This window comes from Felis catus, chromosome A2 (genome assembly GCF_018350175.1).
Source record: "Felis catus isolate Fca126 chromosome A2, F.catus_Fca126_mat1.0, whole genome shotgun sequence".
NCBI lineage: Eukaryota > Metazoa > Chordata > Mammalia > Carnivora > Felidae > Felis > Felis catus.
This window is the reverse complement of record NC_058369.1, coordinates 12,814,916-12,834,357: the sequence shown is the minus strand read 5'-3', so window position 1 is coordinate 12,834,357 and position 19,442 is coordinate 12,814,916. Positions and strand designations below refer to the sequence as shown.

The window sequence follows — 19,442 nt, the reverse complement described above, 5'->3', positions numbered from 1 at the left end:
TTCCTACTTCTCATAAAGGCTCGATCCTCTCGATCCTCCTTCTAATCAAGGCCCTTTGTCAAATGGAACCCCGTGGCTGGGATCTGGGGCCGAGCTCCCTGGGGGGGCCACTCAGCTGTTCTGGGCCTTGGGTCGTCCCTACAGAAGAACAGGAACGTGACTTCCTGCCTTGAGAGGATGGGGAGAATGAATTACACACCCCGGTGCGGAATTTCTGTTTGGGACGATCCGAGCTCTGGAGCAACACGGAGGTGGGGATGGCCACACGACACGGTGAATGTGCCAAGACACAGAACTGTACATTTTAAAATGGACTGAGGGTCCCCCTCTCGACGGTGACACGTGGGCCCCTCCTACCTGCGGCCTTCTCCGCCCTCTCGGCCCGCAGGCGCCCGGCCTCCCGGAGCACAGCCATGGCCCGGATGGCGGCCCGGAGCACAGCCCAGCGGAACACGGCCACGGGGTCCATGCCGATGAGCTCCCGCACGTAGGAGCTGTCGCTGCCCCGCAGGAGGGCCACGATGTCCGGCCGCATGTAGTCCATGTTCTTTTCCCGGAAGTCCTGGTGGGGGAAGGAGGTGGGTGGTCACTCGCCTGTGACCGCCAAGGTCCCGGGGGCCTGGTGGCGCGGGGCCCATCTCCACAACACACAGGCGGGTCCTGTCCCCAGGGCCTTTGACGGTAAGAGCCAGGGATTTGGGGCTGGGTCTGAGGGTCCTGGACCCTCGCTCCGCACAATCTGATCAAGGGGATGGACCGAGCAGACACCAGGAGGTAAGGGGCCTCCAGGGCACCCCCCTGCCCCTGTCCTGCCTCCCCGGCAGAGAAGGACCGGAGCGGTCACGGCAACGGACAGACGCGTACCTTGATCTGGTATTTCACTTTCCCCGCAAAGTGCTGAATGATGAACGCCGGCTCCATGACGGGGGTGCCAAGGAAGTACCTGTTGTCTTCATGCTGCTGTTTGAACTTGGCCAGCAGCGTCTGGCTTGTGGCATGGGGAAAGCTGGGAGGAGGATTGGGAGCTTTTAGCTGCAGGAACAGCGGCGATCGCCGGCTCTGCCTCTCTCACGGGCCCTCTGTGGGTGAGGCCAGGGCCCTGGTGGCCCACGGGAACATTCGGCGCAGGCAAGACTGGGACCCGGGCCTCACCGCGGGCGGCTCCCAGGCATAATCCCAGGATGGGACTTCTGGTCTCAGATCTGTCTGTACCTGGATGCTGTGTTGTGGAGGGGGTCTTGCCCGCGCTCCCGTGTCATAGGGAGGGGCTGGGAGATGAAGGTGCCGCAGGGAGGGGGCAGGGAGGGCAGAATGAGGGACCTGTTGTAGCTGGCTACTTCTGCCCCCCAGGGAGGAAATGCTGCAGCTGGCTTTGACCCACCCTGCCGCTGCCCAGCCGCATCGCAAACGCAGGCTAAACAACGTGGCTGACTCCCAGTGCTGAACTCCACGACTTAATGGGGGTGGGGTGGCGGAGGGGGAGGGTCTGCGGCTATGAAGCACACGGTTTCCAGGGCCGGTGAAAGGGTATGGAGTGAGGAACCTGCTCACCCAGGTGAAAAAACAAAAATACCGGTTTTGGGGCGCCTGGGTGGCTCAGTCGGCTAAGTGTCTGACTTCAGCTCAGGTCATGGTCTCATGGTCCGTTGAGCTCGAGCCCCGCATCGGGCTCTGCGCTGACGGCTAGGAGCCTGGGGCCTGCTTGGGATTCTGTGTCTCCCTCTCTCTCTCTCTCTCTGCCCCTCCCCTGCTCACACTCGGTCTCTCTCAGAAATAAACATTAAAAATTAAAAAAAAAAAAAATACCGGTTTCCCGTGCTATTTTAGAAAATCCCAATCAATGCAAAAAAAAAAAAAAAAAAAAAAAAATCCACGATGAACAAAAACAGCAAGATTTTAAACAAAGACAGATCGGACCCTGCTCAGCCCAGCCCTGCCTCACATCCAGATCCAGCTCTGGGTTTCCCGGGAGTGACGATTTAGCCCTTCCTAGCACCCTGCCTCTTTTTTTTATCTAAACATTCTCTCCCTGGACCCCAGTTATGAACGGAGGTGTCTGTCCCCTGTCCCAGATGGGGACTTGGTCTGAGGCAGGAGGTGAGCCTGATTCAACCCAGCCCCGCAGGGGCTTCAGAAGCAGACAAGTGGTTGATAAGAAGTTGGTGACAGAAAGATGTGTCCACATCCTGACCCTTGGAGCCTGGGAAAGTGACTTTATTCAGAAACAGGGTCTTTACGAATATAATTAGTAATTCAGATGAGGTCTTTAGGGTGGTGGATTGGAACATCTATTTATTTCAAAGTTTATTTATGGGGCATCTGGGTGGCTCAGTCGGTTAAGCCTCTGACTTTGGCTCAGGTCACCATCTGGCGGTTCGTGAGTTCAAGCCCCGTGTCGGGCTCTGTGCTGACAGCTTGGAGCCTGGAGCCTGCTTCGGGTTCTGTGTCTCTGTCCCTCTCTCTCTCTGCCCCTCATCTGCTTACAATCTGTCTCTCTCTCAAAAATAAACATTAAAAAAATAGTTTATTTATTTATTTTGGGAGAGTAAAAGTGGGGGAGGAGCGAAAAGAGAGGGAGAGAGAATCCCAAGCCGGTCCTGTGCTGTCGAGTGCAGAGTAAGAGAGTCAGGGCTCAAACTCACAACCCAAAACCAAGCGTCAGATGTTCCACCGAGCCCCTGGAATCTTTCTAAGAAGAGGAGACTAGACAAAGACAGAAGAGAGGGTGCCGTGACCACAGAGGCAGAGATCGGGGTGATGTGGCCGCGAGCCAAGGAATGCCTGGGGCCCCCAGAAGCTGGGAGAGGTGAGGAAGGATCCTCCCCTAGAAGGTCTGGAAGGAGCACAGCCCTACCGCCACCTTGATTTCGGCCCACTGATGCTGATTTTGCACTTCTGGCCTCCGGGACTGGGAGACAGTATGTTTCTGCTGTTTCAAGCTGCCTGCGCTTTGTGGTCATTACAGGAGCTGCAGGAAGCGAATTCGGTGAGTGAATTTTGGGGACTCCAGCTAGGTGACCAAGCGGGAGGCACTTTACAAACAAAGTTTCCAGCATTCACTGTGTCCCGTGGATGAGGGGGTGCCAGGCTTATCGGTAAATCCGGCATCTGGGCCCCGGATTCCGTGCACTGCCCTTTGCGAGGATGCATCACCCCGGAGCCCAGTTTCTAGACTCGGGCCCCAGGTCCCTTTCTTAAGAACTCCCAGGTGCGGGTGTGTTTCAGAGTTCAGCCACTGCACGTGTTAACGTTTCTGTGATGACCGCTACGTGCATGGATAGGTCAGGATTTGTGGTTGAGTGAGTCGGACGAACTCAGAAGTTCTCGGGGACGGTGTGGATTCAGGGTGAGGCTCCAGGGGCTCGGGAACCAGCTCTGTGCGGGCACCGGGCCGCGGACACTTACTTGCTCTCTTCGTCCAGCAGATAGAAGAGCCCAGTGGGTTTCTTGCTGATCAGATGGATGCAGCCGACGTTATCCGTATAGTCAATGTTGTGCCACGAGATCCCTTCGCTCTGGTATTCCTCCTGCGGGGTTCGGCGGTTAGCTGAGAATGTCACTATCTCATGGCTACGTGCGTGTTTACATTGCACACGTTGTATATACACATATTTACGTATGCGTGTACCTATTTACACATACACATGTGAATAACACAATACACGTTAAGATAGCAATGGAGATCTATTAGTTATTGCGAAAGCACTAGTAACAGGAAACAAGAATGCACGTGTTTAAACACCCATCACATAAGATGCTTAAGATGGCACTTAAAACGTCCCGGGGGGGTGGGGGGTCAGTGAACTTCCTCTGTAAAGGGCCGTGGTAACGTGTTAAGCTTTATGAGCTAGACGGGGTCGGTCACGATTCTGCTGTTACAATGTCAAAGAGGCCACAGGTGATAGGTAGCCAAGTGGCTGTGGCCATGTGCCAATAAAGGTTTGTTTACAACAATCGGCCGTGGGGCCGGATTCGACCTGTGAGTTACCATTTGCTGGCCTCTGCTGTGGAACTGCCATGTCCAATAATGCGAGTGACCTACGTTAACTTCAAATTTTCTTATCACAGTTAAAAATGTAAGGGGAGGCTGGGTGGCTCAGTCAGTTAAGTGTCTGACTTCAGCTCAGGTCATGATCTCACAGTTTGTGGGTTTGAGCCCCGTGTTGGGCTCTGGGCTGACAGTTCAGAGCCTGGAGCGCCTGCTTCGGATTCTGTGTCTCCCGCTCTCTGCCCCTCCCTTGCTCTCTCTCTCTCTCTCTCTCTCTCTCTCAAAAATAAATAAACATTAAAAAAAAAACGTAAAAAGAAACTGGTGAAGTTAACTTTAATAATACACTTCATTTAGACCCAATATATCCAAACTACGGTCCTGTCAACGTGTAAGCAATGTAAAAGATATTGATGAGGCGTTTTGTGTTTATAATCTTTTTCTTCCGCACTACGTGTTTGCAATTGGCAGTGTTTCACTCTTGCCACACGCCTCAATTTGGACCAGCCGCATTTTGAGTGCTCAACAGCCAGAAAGAAAGTGTAATAGTAAAATCCGCTAGATATTTATGTAAACCCATCATTTTTTCCCCCCCTGCCAGAATCATCAGTGTAAAGGATAATACGTGGGTAAAGACGGCTGAGTGTTTGGTAGGGAAGAGACAGGTAAGCCACACTGACAATATTCTTGACCAAAGCAGATCCTTCCAGGGCCACTGCACTGCTCTCCCATTGAATGGATTTTCGCATCTGAGCCGAGGGATGGTGCAAAATTGCCCCATGGACAGAAATATCCCCAAGGTCTGCCTCATCCAAGGCTGGGCAGGATTTTCCCACACTTTCTCTTTTGCAGAGAAAAATCCCAGGGCTGGTTCATCCACAAACTGGGCCCCGAGGGAAATCCCGGCTCTGGCTCCTTCTGTCCCCGCCTTGGGCTGCACAGGCAACAAGACGGCCTTTCCTTACCTGTTCCAGTTTGAAAATGTGCTGGTTGAAATAATACTGAAGCTGCTCGTTGGCATAGTTGATGCAGAACTGTTCAAAGCTGTTCCTCTCGAAGTCTTCAAATCCGAATATGTCGAGGACCCCGATGGACAAGCACTGGGAAGACAGAGAAAATGGTTATTGCTGGTGCATCCTCCCGTGAAGCGCCCTGTTTGGTTGCGAGGGCTCTGTGCTCGGCCGGACACTCTGCTGTCGCTGCCCTGGGATCTGTAACGTGCACAAGGGGCCCCGTGTGTTCATGGTGCACTGGGCCCTCTGGACTGCACCCCATCGGGTTCCTTGGGCCTGCCCCTCGGAGAAACCCGCCTCTCACCCGATACCACCCAGAGCCGCCTCGGTTCCTGACATCGCAGGCCATCTGCCGAGGATGTGCGACACTGAGCACGTGGCCTTCCCCGGCCCTGCCTGGTGGAGCAGGCAGGGGTGGGGGCTCTCACCGAGACACATTCTTCCATGTCTTTCTTGTTGAGGAGGGCGTGGTTGATCCGCAGCACAATCCAGTCGAACAGGGCGCTGTACAGGGACTTGGCCATGGAGTCGCGGGCAGTGATGGCCTGTGGGCACGAAGCAGAGAGTGTCATACCTTGATGAGGTGGGCCCCGGGCCGCACCACGCCGAAGCCTGCACTCGCTGGAAAATCCAGGATGTGACAATAAACGCCCAACTCATCAGACACACCTCCTCTCACTTTACACACCTCAGTCAGCGTGGACTCCCCGAGGCGAGGCGTGAACTATGAAGCCGGCAGCCTAAGGTTTGGCAAAGGCTGTCTCTCCAGCAGCCTGGGGACTAAGGATGTGACACAGGCTCAGGGAGGGCGCCCGGCCTGCCCGTGGGGACAACCAGCCAAGAGGCCGAACTGGGCTTAAAGCCAGGTCCCCTGCGGTTCTGGGAGCATCATGGGGATGCCATCGTGTGCATAAAAGCAGTAATGCCTTTTAAATTAAAAAAAAGAAAAAAAGAGGGGGGGCGCCCGGGTGGCTCTGTCGGTTGAGTGTTGGACTTCGGCCCAGGTCATGATCTCACAGTTTGTGAGTTCGAGCCCCGCGTCGGGCTCTGTGCTGACAGCTCGGAGCCTGGAGCCTGCTTCGGATTCTGTGTCTCCCTCTCTCTCTGCCCCATCCCCACTCATGCTCTGTCTCTGTCTTTTTTTTTTTTTTTTTTTTAATTTTTTTTTCAACGTTTATTTATTTTTGGAACAGAGAGAGACAGAGCATGAACGGGGGAGGGGCAGAGAGAGAGGGAGACACAGAATCGGAAACAGGCTCCAGGCTCTGAGCCATCAGCCCAGAGCCTGACGCGGGGCTCGAACTCACGGACCGCGAGATCGTGACCTGGCTGAAGTCGGACGCTTAACCGACTGCGCCACCCAGGCGCCCCATGTCTCTGTCTTAAAAATAAGTAAAACATTAAAAAAAAAAAGGTTTATTGAGGTCTAATTTGCATACGAGAAATAAGAAATTCCTTCTCTGTATGTACTCAGATCTAAGTTGCGACAGATGTACCTGGCTGCAATTAAGATCTACAACACATGGCTTTCCTGGGTGGTTGTGGAAATGGGGCCACGAGGCCCACGCCTGGCACCTTGCCCTTGGCGTTGAGCCCCTAAGGGCTGGAGGCGCCGCTGGGGTCTCGGGTGTCCTGTAGCAACTTCCACATAACATCGCAGGGTACCTTTGCCCGTGGGGGCTCAGAATGTCCACGGTGCCTGTTTAAGATGCCCACGCGGCCTCCACCACCAACTAAAAATCCCCCCAGTGGCTAGGTACTTTCCTGCGGCCATCCAAGCGGCAGGTCCCATCGCTCTTGACATGTAAAAATGCAAGAAAACCACATTGCCGGGAAGATATCTGGGCTGGGGCAAAGGCCAGAGAGAGAGGTGCCTTATCAAGATTTAGGGACCCACGTAATGGTTGTAAAAGTCATGCTCTAGCCTGGAGGGGGGGGTCAACTATCTTAAATGCTGGCTACAAAGTCAGTAGTTTCCGACAGGAGGGCCAGACGGTCTGTGTTGTGATGGCCCAGCTCTGCCCGTGCAGTAGGAAAGCAGCACCAAAACAAATGGGTGTGGCTGTGTGCCCCTGAAACTTTATTTACAAAAGCGGGCGGAGGGCTGGATTTGGCCTGCGGGCTGCAGGTGGCCGTCCTCTGCTAGTGAAAACCAGCATGGGAACACCAAGACAAACACGTGCTTCAGATGGTGTGTCTCCCTCTCTCTCTGCCCCTCCTGTGGTCATGCTCTCTCTCACTCTCTTTCAAAAATAAATAAAAACATTCAAAAAAATTTTAGAGAGAGAGAAAGAAGGAGAGCATGTGCGCAAGCAGGGGGGAGGGGCAGAGGGAGAGAGAGAGAGAGAGAGAATCTTAAGCAGGCTCCGTCGTCAGCGCGAAGGCTGATGCGGGGCTCGATCCCAAGACCCCAGGACCATAACTTGAGCTGAAGTCGAGAGGCAGATGCTCAACCAACGGAGCCACCCAGGCGCCTCCTCCTCTGTCACTTTAAACATCGGAAAAAGACTACCCAGGCTGGCTGTTTCCAAAGCCCCCACCCTAAGTCATGGTTTGGGCCCTGGTGCCCCGTGACAGCCCAGGGTGGCGCTCACCTCGCTGAGACTGTAGGGAAGGATGAGTTTGTCATTGGCCGTCACGGTTTTTCTTTTGGTCAGAACCTCCACCAGGATTTCTCGCTTCACCTGTTTCGAAGTCCAGGAGGGAGAGAAAGGGACGGGGGATAGAGGGCTTGTTGGGCAGGTCCTCCTGTCACCGAGGAAGGTGAGAGAAGGACCCCCAGCAGCTGTACCGAAAGCGTGCCTCCGCCCACCCTGTGCTGTGTGCTATGCTCGCTGGGTTTCAGAACCGTTACTCCCACAGGCTCGATGGCCCTGGGAGTATGGTCACACGGGCCCAGGTGTCACTGCGGGCCCGTGTGCAGCCTGCCAACCTGCATTTATAGATGTCGCTGAAGGCGTGGGCTCCTGGCCTGCTCCCTCCTGACCACCAAGCCCCCTCCACAAGCTAGAGGCGGGGGGGTTGAGTGCCGGTGGATAAGGGACTGGCAGGTCCAATGAGAAAATGACCTTGCTGATCAAAGTATGGCTTTAAAGGGCCTTTCACAAGAGGGGCTGATGTGGGAGGCAGCCATGCCCAGGAGGCAGTCCTTTAAAAATAAACAAGGGATGCCCTTGAGGGCATTACGCTGAGTGAAATAAATCACACAGAGCAAAACGAGTACCGTATGATCTCACTCGTATGTGGAATCTAAACAAAAACAAAAACACACACCAAAAAAACCCCCCAACCTGGAATGATGTGTGGTGACAGATGTTAACGAGACTTATTGTGGTAATCATTTTGCAATACATACAAATAGCGGATCATTATGTTGCAACCTGAAACGAACGCGATGTTGGAGGGCAATTATACTTCACTTAAAGAGAGAGAGAGAGAAAAACAGAAACGAGGAAGAGGCTTTGTACAGATGGCGGGGAGGAAGCAGGCGGACAAGCCCCGGCTCACAGAAGCGCAGCCACCACGGCCGAGCCCAGCAAGCAGTACCTTCAGGAGCTGTGACAGCGTGTCCAGCACCTCGGGGGGCCCGACCTCCAGACCTTCGTCTCGGCCCGTGGCTCTCTTCTTGTACGTGACATTGCCCAGGTACAGGATGGCAGAGAGGACGGAAAAAATCCTGGGGGAGCAAAGGAGCCTGGGTTGGGGACGTTTCCAGAGTCGTAAGACGACAGAAGCTTCCAGCCAACTGGGCTGAATTCGTAAAACCAGCCAGGTCCGGTCAGAACATACGAAGTTTAAAAAAAAAAAACAAAAAACGTCCAATCTCATGGTCAGGGACCCTTTGTGGAACATACGTGACTTCGGAGGCAGATGGCACACCTCCTCCCTCTCCCCCCAGTGGGGGGGGGGGGGTTGGTTACAAACTTTTTGTATGGAGGCCTAACATGCATGAAAAAAAAAATTCCAAAAACTACATCACCATGCATAAAGAACAGGCAAAGAAAGCACACAACTCTCAAGCGCAGAGCTTGATGAACCGTCGCAAAATATACGCAGCCCTGTAACCAGCACTCGGAGCAAGAGACAGAACATTCCAGGCACTGGAACCCACCCCAGGCCCTGCAGAGGAACTGCTGTCCTCGTAGCGAACGCTGTCCGTGAACTGGATGTCACGGACATGACATGAACGGAACGGAAGTTCCGTCCGTGAACGGATATGTACTTGTATCCGGCCTGTCACTGGAACACTGTGGTGCGTGGGGGGGGACGGGGGGGGGGCGGGCTATGAATGTTACCGCGTATAGACCTGGCTTGTGCATTCTTGGCATCTTGGCCTTGGCACTGCTGATGTGCGCGACCAATTCATTCTTTGCTGCGGAGGGCTGTCCCCTGCACCGCGGGGTGCCTCCGCCTACGAGATGCTGGTATAGCATTGTCCCTCCTCCCCCACCCCTACACAGTGTGATAACCAAAAATGTCTCCAGATACGGCGCCCCGGGAGAAGACCAGTGCTGTGTGTGGAGTCCAGAGGTCCGCAATCTACGGTCCGTTATCGTCCGGCCTCTGAGCTGAGAATGGTTAAGTTCTTAAGAGTATGGTTAAGAAACTGAACACAACACAGAGAAGAACGTGTAACAGGGACCGTCTGGCCCTCAAAATGGAAAATTTTACTATCTGACCCTTTACGGAAAGTTTGCCAACCTCTGCACCGTATATAGCTGTTTATTTATTTAATCTCCTGCTGGTGGGCATTTGTGTGTGTGTGTGTGTGTGTGTGTGTGTGTGTGTGTGTGTGTGTGGCGGGGGGGGGCGCGGAATTCAATCTTTTTGGCTGTTAATAACGAGGCTGTCGTGTGCGTGTCTTTGAGCACACATGCGCATTTAGTTGTGCACACACAGCTCTGGTAGAGCCTGCAAACACTTTTCCAAAGTGGCTGGCCTGACGTGTGCCCTTCCAGAAGCGGGCAAACGCTCCCGCTGGGTGTACTGGCCATCGGGCAGGTGTGGAGAAGGCCCCCGTGTGGCTTCCAAAAACAATCAAAAAAAATTTTTTAATTGTGGCAAAAATACACGGCAGGGAACATTCAGGACCTGAACCACATTTAAGTGTTAAGCACATGTGCGTTGTTGGGAGAAAGCCCCGTGGTCTTGTGTCTCCCAACGACTAATGACGAGCGAGCCCCTCCTCCTGTGCCCATCATCACCAGGCAGCCCTCCTTAGTGCCTTAGTTCCTGCTGGGCCATCAGTCAGTGCCGGTAAGGTGCAGGGGGGGGGGGGGGGGCGCTGTCCGCGCAGGAGAAGGTGGGCCGGCCGGCCCGCCCACTTACTGCTTCTTGGTGGCAGGGAGGAAGCCCACCATCTCCATGGCCTGCTTGAGTCTTTCAAAGTCATGCTTCAGGTCTTCTCCATCTTCGATCTTCAAGTTATGCTGGAAAACAGTCAGGGGCACGCTGGGTATTTCTGGGCCGGTGAGGGTGGCGTGCGAGAAGGATTTTGGCTGGAACCGAGGGGGCAGGGCTCGGGACACGGGGGATGAATGGGCCCCTTTATGCCGCCTCCCTCTGGGCCGCCTCGGAGTCTGTTCGGAGGCCCAGCGAGGGCCCGGGCAGACAGCCTCCGACCGCCCGGGGGCGCGTAAACAGCCCGTGGGGAACAGAGGCAGCGTTTGTGGCCGGGGCTCGGGGCTGTTTACCTGGTTGAGGTAGAAATAATCTTCAGGCTGCTTGAGCTGAAATTCTTGACGCTCTTCCTCGCTGACCCCAAGTAACAAGTAATAAAACACGTGATAGTTCCTGTGGGTCCGAATGGGGAGGAAAAATGCGTTTTGGGGGGCCAAGCAGCAGTTACGCTTCAAGCCGCTACTAATACCGTTTATGGGAAGGAGGGCGCCTCGAATACGTACAAATTTGAGACAATACGTCGATTCCCGTTACGTCTTGAGAAGAAAATGAAGCTGTGAGCTTTGCCAGTGACTACGTTTCTGGGGCTGGGGGGGGGGGCTCACTCTGGGGAAAAGCCCGGGGGGAGGCACAGAAATAAGGGCGAAAGGTGGCTTTCAGGAGGTAGGAGTGCAAAGCTCGCGGCCACAGAGCAGCTCACTCCGGGGAGACGGGCCGCTGCCTCCCGTGGGGCCAAGCCACCTGCTTCTCTCCTTTGTGCGGGAAGAAGGCAGATATGGCGGGTCACTGAGAAAATTTCCTCTTACCTCTCATCCTTCTCTTGAGAGACCAGGCGAGACTTTTCCAGCAGGTATTTTTCCACCACAGCCCTGTCATTAAAAGGAAAAAAAAAAAAAAAATGAAGGGAGAAAATGTTACCTTTTGATACGCTTTTCTGGAAGGAACGGGTGTCGTCTGTTACACCATCAGGACGCCAGCTGTGGACTAACTTCCTTTGACCCAAGGTAAACCACGGGCGCCTAAATCACCTCTAGAAATACGATCAGCCTACGGGCGCCCGAATGGCTCAGGTGTCTGACTCTTGTCAGGTCGTGATCCCAGAGTCGTGGGGTCGAGCCCGTCATTGGGCTCTGCACTGAGCGTGGAGCCTGCTTGGGATTCTCTCTCTCTCCGCCCCTCTCTTCCTTGTGTGTGCACACATGCGTGTGCTCTCTCTTAAACATTAAAAAAAGAGAGATTCTCTCTCCACCCCTCCCCCCCGAAAAAAAAAATCTAACTATAAGATGATAACAGGTTCGTTTTCTACTTTTTCTACAGCTTTATTACCGATACAGACCGCGCGTGCTTCAACCGGGTGATTTTTGACTGGATCCTTCCATAATCTACACATTTTCTTTCGAGAGCTTTACCAGCGGTCCCTGACGTACGACAAGCAAAAAGCGTGTGAACTGGTGACTGGTGGTGACACCTGTGTGCCCGCCACCATGACCAAGCTTCCTGGGCCTTGGTCATCCCTCCCTGCCTCCCACCCCACCCCGAAACAGCCACCGATCGGCTCCGCTCTAGATTAGTTTGCATTTTCTAGAATTTGAAAGAAATACGAGCATTCGGTACGTATACTGTGTCTGCCTTGTCACCTCGGCCCAATGATTCTCGGATTCAGCCACATGGGGGCATGTACCAGAACTCCATTCCTTCTTATGGCTGGACCCGCCACATTGCGTCAGCCTGTTCATCAGCCGAGGGACGTCTGAATGTTTGCTGTGTGGCCCTAGGGCAGGGGCCAGGAACCTCTGCTGCCATACTCTGAATGCTGACAGCAGTAATGGCGAATTTTCCTTCAGCATCCTTCTTTTCTGTTAGTTTATTTACTTATTTTGAGGAGACAGAGAAAGCGCAGGCACGAGTGGGGGGGAGAGGCAGAGAGAGGGAGGAGAGAGAGAATTCCAAGCAGGCTCTGAGCTGTCAGTGAAAAGCCTGATGGGGGGCTCGAACTCGTGCACCGTGAGATCATGACCTGAGCCGAAGTCAGACGCTCAACTGACTGAGCCACCCACAAACCCCAGCATCTACTACTTTCTAAGCACTGGTTTGCAAGGATTAGGTGCCCTGAATCCTTCCCCCTGGGGGGCGGGCACTGTGGCTTCCACTGATAGATGAGGTACTAAAAACTGAAGAGGCCACATGTTGCCTGGGACTCCACAGGAGGGAAGTGGCCTGGCGGGGACCCAAGCCTGCATTGGCCCTGCTCCCTGCACACTCTCTGGGGCCAGAGGGGCTGGTCTTTCACGGGTTCCACCATCACCACGGGTGGGAGCTGGAGGGCTCTGCAGGCAACCCTTGTTTGAGCCTCTTGTGTTTTTAATTTTCTTTTTTTTTTAATGTTTTATTTATTTATTTAAAAAAATTTTTTTTAACGTTTTATTTATTTTTGAGACAGGGAGAGACAGAGCATGAACAGGGGAGAGTCAGACAGAGAGAGACACAGAATCTGAAACAGGCTCCAGGCTCTGAGCTGTCAGCACAGAGCCCGACGCGGGGCTCGAACTCATGGACCGAGAGATCATGACCTGAGCCGAAGTCGGCTGCTTAACCGACTGAGCCACCCAGGAGCCCCTTTATTTATTTTTTTTAAAAGAGAAACAGAGATAGAGCATGAGCAGGGGAAGGGCGGAGAGAGAGAGGGAGACACAGAATCGGAAGCAGGCTCCAGGGTCCGAGCTGTCGGCACAGAGCCTTGACGCGGGGCTCGAACTCACGAGCTGTGAGATCATGACTGGAGCTGAAGTCCGATGCTCAACCGACTGAGCCACCTAGGAGCCCCGGAGCCCACTGTGTTTTACAGGAGAGGCAGCTGGTGGCCGAGGGGTGGGGGCAGCACCGGGCCTCTGATCCAGGGCTTTCTGGAGGCCACCTGCCTCTCTCTTCAGGACAACAGTCTCTGTCTGCAGCCTTGCCTGGGACACATGCACACAAAACATGCACGGGTGGGGCTCCACGGGCTCAGCCTGTGTCCTCTCTTCTTTCAAGCCCATGTTTTTTCTATTTCTTGCCCCAGCTAGTAACTATTTTAGTTATCGGCGGTTTGTTCTCCTGGGGAGGGAGGCTGCATCTGGTTCTAGAATCAGACTCCTGTTTGAATCTACCCCTGTGGCCAATTCCCTGTGCTGTGTCAGCGTAAGGGGAGGACAGTGACCCCTCACTGGCACTGAGTTGTCATTTGACGATGACAGCCCCTTCCCTTTCCTGATCATTTTTGAGGCCCCAGGCCCCTATTGGCGGGTTTGTAGGGGGCCAGCGATCCCCCGACACGGAGCCACTGAACCCACAGGAAGACGAGGCCTTGCAGATTGGGGAACTGGAAGAAGCCTTGGACTGTCCCTGACCCTTAGCCTCCATAGGAAATGGCACTGAGAAGTGTCACCTCCCCAAAAGCAGAACCGGGTCTGGGCCTGCTCTTCTCCAGCTGGCCATGGCCACTCCCCGGACAGGAAGTGCACCTCCTCCTTGGAGCGTGGGCAGGCCACGGTCATGGGCCGAGGTGGGACTTCCTCTCCTGAATCTGAGGCCACGCATATGACTTTCAGAAGTTGGTCTCTAAGACCCTGCCACCGAGGCCTCTGGCCCTGAGCTTGACGGGAGACTGTGGCAGGAAGAGCAGGCTGTACCAGTTAGCGGAGGGCCAGCCCTTGCTGGCATACTGGGTCGCGAACGGTGGCCCCCAGAAGCAATGTCCACTTGGACCCTGTGAATGTCACCTTATTTGGAAAAAGGGTCTTTGGAGATGCGATTAAGGGAAGGATCTGGAGATACGATCATCCTCCATGATCAGGGTGAACCCTGAATCCAAGGACAAATGTCCTGAAAGGTAGAAGAGAATCACCGAGAGACACAGAGGAGAAGGCCACGTGATGCCACGTGGAAGCAGAGATTGGGGTGATGTGGCCACAAGCCAAGACAGGCCTGGGGTCACCAGAAGCTGCAAGAGGGGCATGAAGAACCCTCTCCCGTGGCCTCCGGAGGGAGCACTGTCCTGCCTACGTCTTGATTTCTGTATCTTCAGGGCTGGGAGACAACAGACTCCTGTTGTTCTGAGCCCCCGGTTCGTGGCACTTTGTTAAGGCAGCCCCAGGACACCAAACACAGGCCACACAGAGGAGTGAGCTGGGAGCAAGGGCTCTAGTGTCTGGCCCACGGCTGCAGAGCCAGTCTGGGACCCAGGAAAACATGAGGCAGCCTTCTGGCGTCTCTGGTCCCCTGACGGAGCCCCCAGGACTGTAGACAAGGTATAATTCTGGGCATCTCTGGCTGGTCAGTTGCCTTGCAACGTGGGTGGGTGGCAGTGCCCGTGGAGGGGCCCAGCAGTGCTGGGCGGGGGGACCACTGGATGGTCTGTGGGGGGGGGCTGAGGAGCCAGAAGAGAAGTGTCATTACTGGGGGGTCCCTCACCCATACCACCGCCCCCTGGAGCCAGTGGGAAAAAGCCAGTGGGAAAAAGCCAGAGGCTGAAGGACTCGGGAAAACAACATTCCTGCTTGTGTCCTGAACACGAACTGGCATTTGAAACGATCATCAGTCGGGTTAGAGGGACAGAAGAACCTGTATAATTTGGACCCTATCCCCGGGCCCTGCCACTTGAGGACTTCTCCATTCCCGAAATGCCAGAGCCTTCTCTAGGCCTCTAGTCCTGCTGCTTAGCTCTCCCCACATCAAACATTCGGGGCTTCTCACCCCGCTGCTCAGAGCATCACCTGGAACGGGTGTAAATCTGCTGCCACGGCAGACCCTCACATCAGTATGTGGAAGCAGAGGGGCGCCTGGGGGGCTCAGTCAGTTGAGCGTCCGACTTTGGCTCAGGGCATGATCTTGAGGTTGACGAGTTCGAGCCCCGCGTCAGGCTCCGTGCTGACGGCTCGGAGCCTGGAGCCTGCTTCGGATTCTGTGTCTCCCTCTCTCTCTGCCCCTCCCCTGCTCATGCTCTGTCTCTGTCTCAAAAATAAATAAACATTAAAAAAAAATTAAAAAAAAGAATGTGGAAGCAGGGAGGATCCCTTTGAATAACCTTGGATTATGCCAAGATGCCTTTTTTTTTTTTTTACTTTGAGAGAGTTTTATTGGCAAGGGCGCCTGTGTGGCTCAGTGGGTTAAGCGTCCAACTTCGTTCGGCTCAGGTCATGATCTCATGGTTCGTGAGTTCAAGTCCCACATTGGGCTCTCTGTCAGTGCAGAGCTCACTTCGGATCCTCTGTCCGTCCCTCTCTCTCTGCCCTGCCCTTGCTTGCTCTCTCTCTCTCTCTCTCTCTCAAAAATAAACTAAAAAAAAAAAGAGTTTTATTGGCCTATAAGACCTTTGCATAGTAAAAAATACCCAAAACACTGTGTAGTATTCAATCACAATTACGTTTTAACCAACTGCAACTACCCAGAATGCTTTTTTTTTCAGAATATATACTTAAAAAAAATTTTTTTTAACATTTATTCATTTTTGAGACACAGAGAGACAGAGTGTGAGCAGGGGTGGGGCAGAGAGAGAGAGGGAGACACAGAATCTGAAGCAGGCTCCAGGCTCCGAGCTATCAGCACAGAGCTGGACGCAGGGCGCAAACCCATGAACTCTGAGATCGTGACATGAGCCCCCCAGGCACCCCCAGAATATATACTTTTTAAAAAAGAAATCCTTCAGAATAGAGTTCTTAAATGACATGGCTTAAATACTATGACAAAACAGATAATTCCTTATCACTTTAATTCGCTGCACACAACTGCCAGATATTTTCATAAGCATAACTGCTACAGAGTGTAAATGAGCACGATTTCAACGTTACACATATAGCTGAGATAACCATGCCTCCAGAACTCACATTTTCGGCACAAAATGCTGGTCTGTTTTAACTTCCACCAGGCAATCAACTTCACAGCCCAGTTACCACCCACCCACTCACCCATCTACCTGATCCATCCATCCATCCATGAATCCATCAACATACGAACTCAGCCACCTATGAATTTATCCATCTAGCAATGAGCCTATCCACCTCCCCACCTCCCCAATCCATGAATCTATCCATCCATCCATCCATCCATCCATCCATCCATCCATCCATCCAAGCATCCATCCATCCATCCATCCATCCATCCATCCATCCATCCATCCATCCAAGCATCCATCCATCCATCCATCCATCCATCCATCCATGCATCCATCCATCCATGCATCCATCCATCCATGCATCCATCCATCCATCCATCCATCCATCCATCCATCCATCCAAGCATCCATCCATCACCCATCTAATGAATCCATCCACCCACCCATGAATCTATGCATCTATCCACTCACCCACATACCCAAGAATCTATCCATCTATCCATCTACCCACACACCCATGGATCAATCCATGAATCTATCTCCCCTTCCTCCCTCCCTCCCGTCTAGGCATCTACCCACCCTTGAGTACTTCCCTGGACAACCGCTTCAACTTGCTACCCAGCATTACGTCTTTTACGTCTTCTCCTGGCTAAAGGGGCACACCTTTGGCAAACTCCACGGTCCGCATCAGCTTTGCCTGTGGTATCTCCAGAGCCACCAAATTCAAAACCTCATCAAGACCAAGACATAGCTTGGCGTGTCCTTACCAGTTCTTGGCAGACTAGCACCTTCAGGTCATCGTACTTGCTTCTTGGGCACCGGGGCCCATGCTCCGTGACCGGGGGACAGAGGTCCCGCCCCTCCTGCACCTACACCTCCCACTTTGACCCACAGTTCAGATCTTCACATCAATGACTTCGGAAAAAAAAAAAATCACATTTGCGTCTCCGTACGATCCACACGTGTCTGCACGGCCGTAATGTCAACACTGAGCTCCCGGGCTGGCTCTTCCTTACAGGGATGCCCCAGGACCCCAGACCAAGGCTGGTGGTACACAGCTAGATGCCTACCAACTCACCCTCTCACGATGCCACTCTCCAGGTAGTTGACTTGGATGAATTTCCCAAATCGACTGGAATTGTTGTTGTGGGCTGTTTTGGCATTCCCAAAAGCCTGTGAGGAAAACGGAAGCAGGTTTTCAGATCACGAGGATGAAATGTCTACACGCGCCTCAGCCTGGAGCCTCGGAGGTCCCCCTGGGCGCCGTGGACGCTCATCTGGCTGAAGTCACCCGGCGGCCCGAGAACTGGAGACCCCGAAGGTGTGAGGCCCGGGTGGGCTGCACCATACTTAACGCTTTATCTCTGGGTTTGGGTTGGGTGAGGGGGGTTCAAGTGTTAAGTCTCGGACATGAAAAAGGCCCATCAGCGGCATCCTTTCTCAGTTACAATTGTTCATACGGTGAACTCTGGCCCGTGGGCGAAATCCAGTCTGTTGCTTATTTTTGTACTCCCTGTGAGCCAAGAGTGGTTTTTACATTTGTAAATCATTAAAAAAAAAAAAAAAAAAACAACCCAAGAAGAATATTATTTCCTGACACATGAAAATCCTATTCACATTTTCGTGTCTGTAAATGAAGTTTTCTTGGTGGATAGCCAGGCCCGCTCATTTATGGATCTTTCACGGCCGCTTCTATAGCGTTAACAGCAGAGTAGCCATGAGAGAGACCTGCGGGCCTGCAAAGCTGAAAATATTTACTATTTGGCCCTTTCTGAAAGGAGGTTGCTGGGCCCTGGGCTGAGATGGGCGCTGGGCTCCAGAAGAATATGAGGCTGGGTAGGAGGAAGCAGATGTGGAGACACGTCCCGTCCTGGAGGGGGTTCTGTAATTCTGTGGGATGGCAAGCCAGTTCACGGCAAATTTCTTCAAAGTTTATTTCTTTTGAGAGAGAGAGAGAGAGAGAGCGAGCAGGCAGGCACACTGGAGGGGGAGGGGGAGAGAGACGCAACCCCGAGCAGGCTCCGCACTGTCAGCGCAGAGACCGACTTGGGGCTCGAACTCATGAACCGTCAGCCAAAATCGAGAGTCGGTCACTTAACCGACGGAGCCACCCACGCGCCCTGGCGAGCTTTTTGACTGGAGTAAAACGGGCATAACGCAAACTTAACCGTTTTAAAATAAACAATTCAGTGGCATTTAGGACGTTCCCAGTGTTGTGTAACTGTCACCTCTGCCTCATTCCAGAACATTTCCGTCACCCCAAAAGGAGACCCCATCCCCATTAGAACTCACTTCCCACCCCCCCCTCCTGCCTCCTCCAGCCCCCGACAGCCATCAATCTGCTTTCTGCCTCTACGGAATTGCCTGTTCGGGACGTTTCACCTAGGTGGGAGCATACATACGTTATGTGGCTTTTTTGTCTGGTGTCCCTCACTCCGCATGATGCTTTTGGGGTTCATTCTCATTGTGGCATGAATCAGGGCTTCATTTCCAATACACAGAGGAAAGTATGAATAGTGCATGGAGTCTGTGACTCAGTGGGGTCCCCCTGGAGCCTCCTAAGGGTCCACCACCCAGATTAAGACAAAGCACACACCCTGCCCAGGTTTTTGGGGTGCCCCCCTTTCCATGAGGTATCCAACAGCCCTAAGGGGTGAACAGGCAGGGGGAACATATGATAAAACCTTGGGGGAACGCAGGGCAGGGAAGAAGGTGCTGGGGGGGGGGTGTTCCCTGTTTTCAGGGAGAAAGACACTGGCAGAGGTGGGGGCCACGGGGCTGGGCAGATGAGGAGAGAAAGGCAGAACTGGTCATGGAGACTGGCGCTCAGCTGTCCAAGCCCTTGTGTCTCCAGGCGCCAAAGAAGGGGTGACATGGGGTGGGGTGATGCCCCACTCACACACAGAAAGGGAAGCCTGGTGGCCACATGGAGGGTCAGGCCAACAATGTTCCAGTTCGAGAAGGCTGAGCTGTGTGGAAGGCTGGGAAGGCGTGAGGGCAGCGGGAAGGAAGTGGCAAGGCCACTGTCAAGGTCTGCAGGGGTTTGGGGGCTGAGTGTAGGTGTGTGAGGGTCTGGTGGGCCAGGGGGATGAAGGCAGGGCAGGGAGAGGTGGAGAGGCTCGCAGGGGACTCAGGGACCGGGAGACGCGCCCACACGGAGAGCAAGCAGGAT

General features: G+C 53.6%; 1 protein-coding gene across 7 annotated transcripts in view; it reads right to left on the bottom strand.

The window, feature by feature from the left end:
- MYO9B (myosin IXB) overlaps nt 1-19,442 on the bottom strand; it is a 90,737-nt gene that overhangs the window by 26,472 nt on the left and 44,823 nt on the right. For all 7 annotated transcript variants that reach the window (XM_023246941.2, XM_023246950.2, XM_023246959.2 and 4 more), the window contains exons 3-13: nt 17,349-17,443; nt 11,208-11,270; nt 10,695-10,794; nt 10,330-10,430; nt 8,548-8,677; nt 7,596-7,685; nt 5,430-5,546; nt 4,954-5,088; nt 3,406-3,527; nt 865-1,006; nt 358-562 (exon numbers count right to left, since the gene is read on the bottom strand). In XM_023246941.2, the coding sequence (XP_023102709.2) occupies nt 358-562; nt 865-1,006; nt 3,406-3,527; nt 4,954-5,088; nt 5,430-5,546; nt 7,596-7,685; nt 8,548-8,677; nt 10,330-10,430; nt 10,695-10,794; nt 11,208-11,270; nt 17,349-17,443 (1,300 nt within the window). The remainder of the gene's footprint in view (nt 1-357; nt 563-864; nt 1,007-3,405; nt 3,528-4,953; nt 5,089-5,429; nt 5,547-7,595; nt 7,686-8,547; nt 8,678-10,329; nt 10,431-10,694; nt 10,795-11,207; nt 11,271-17,348; nt 17,444-19,442) is intronic.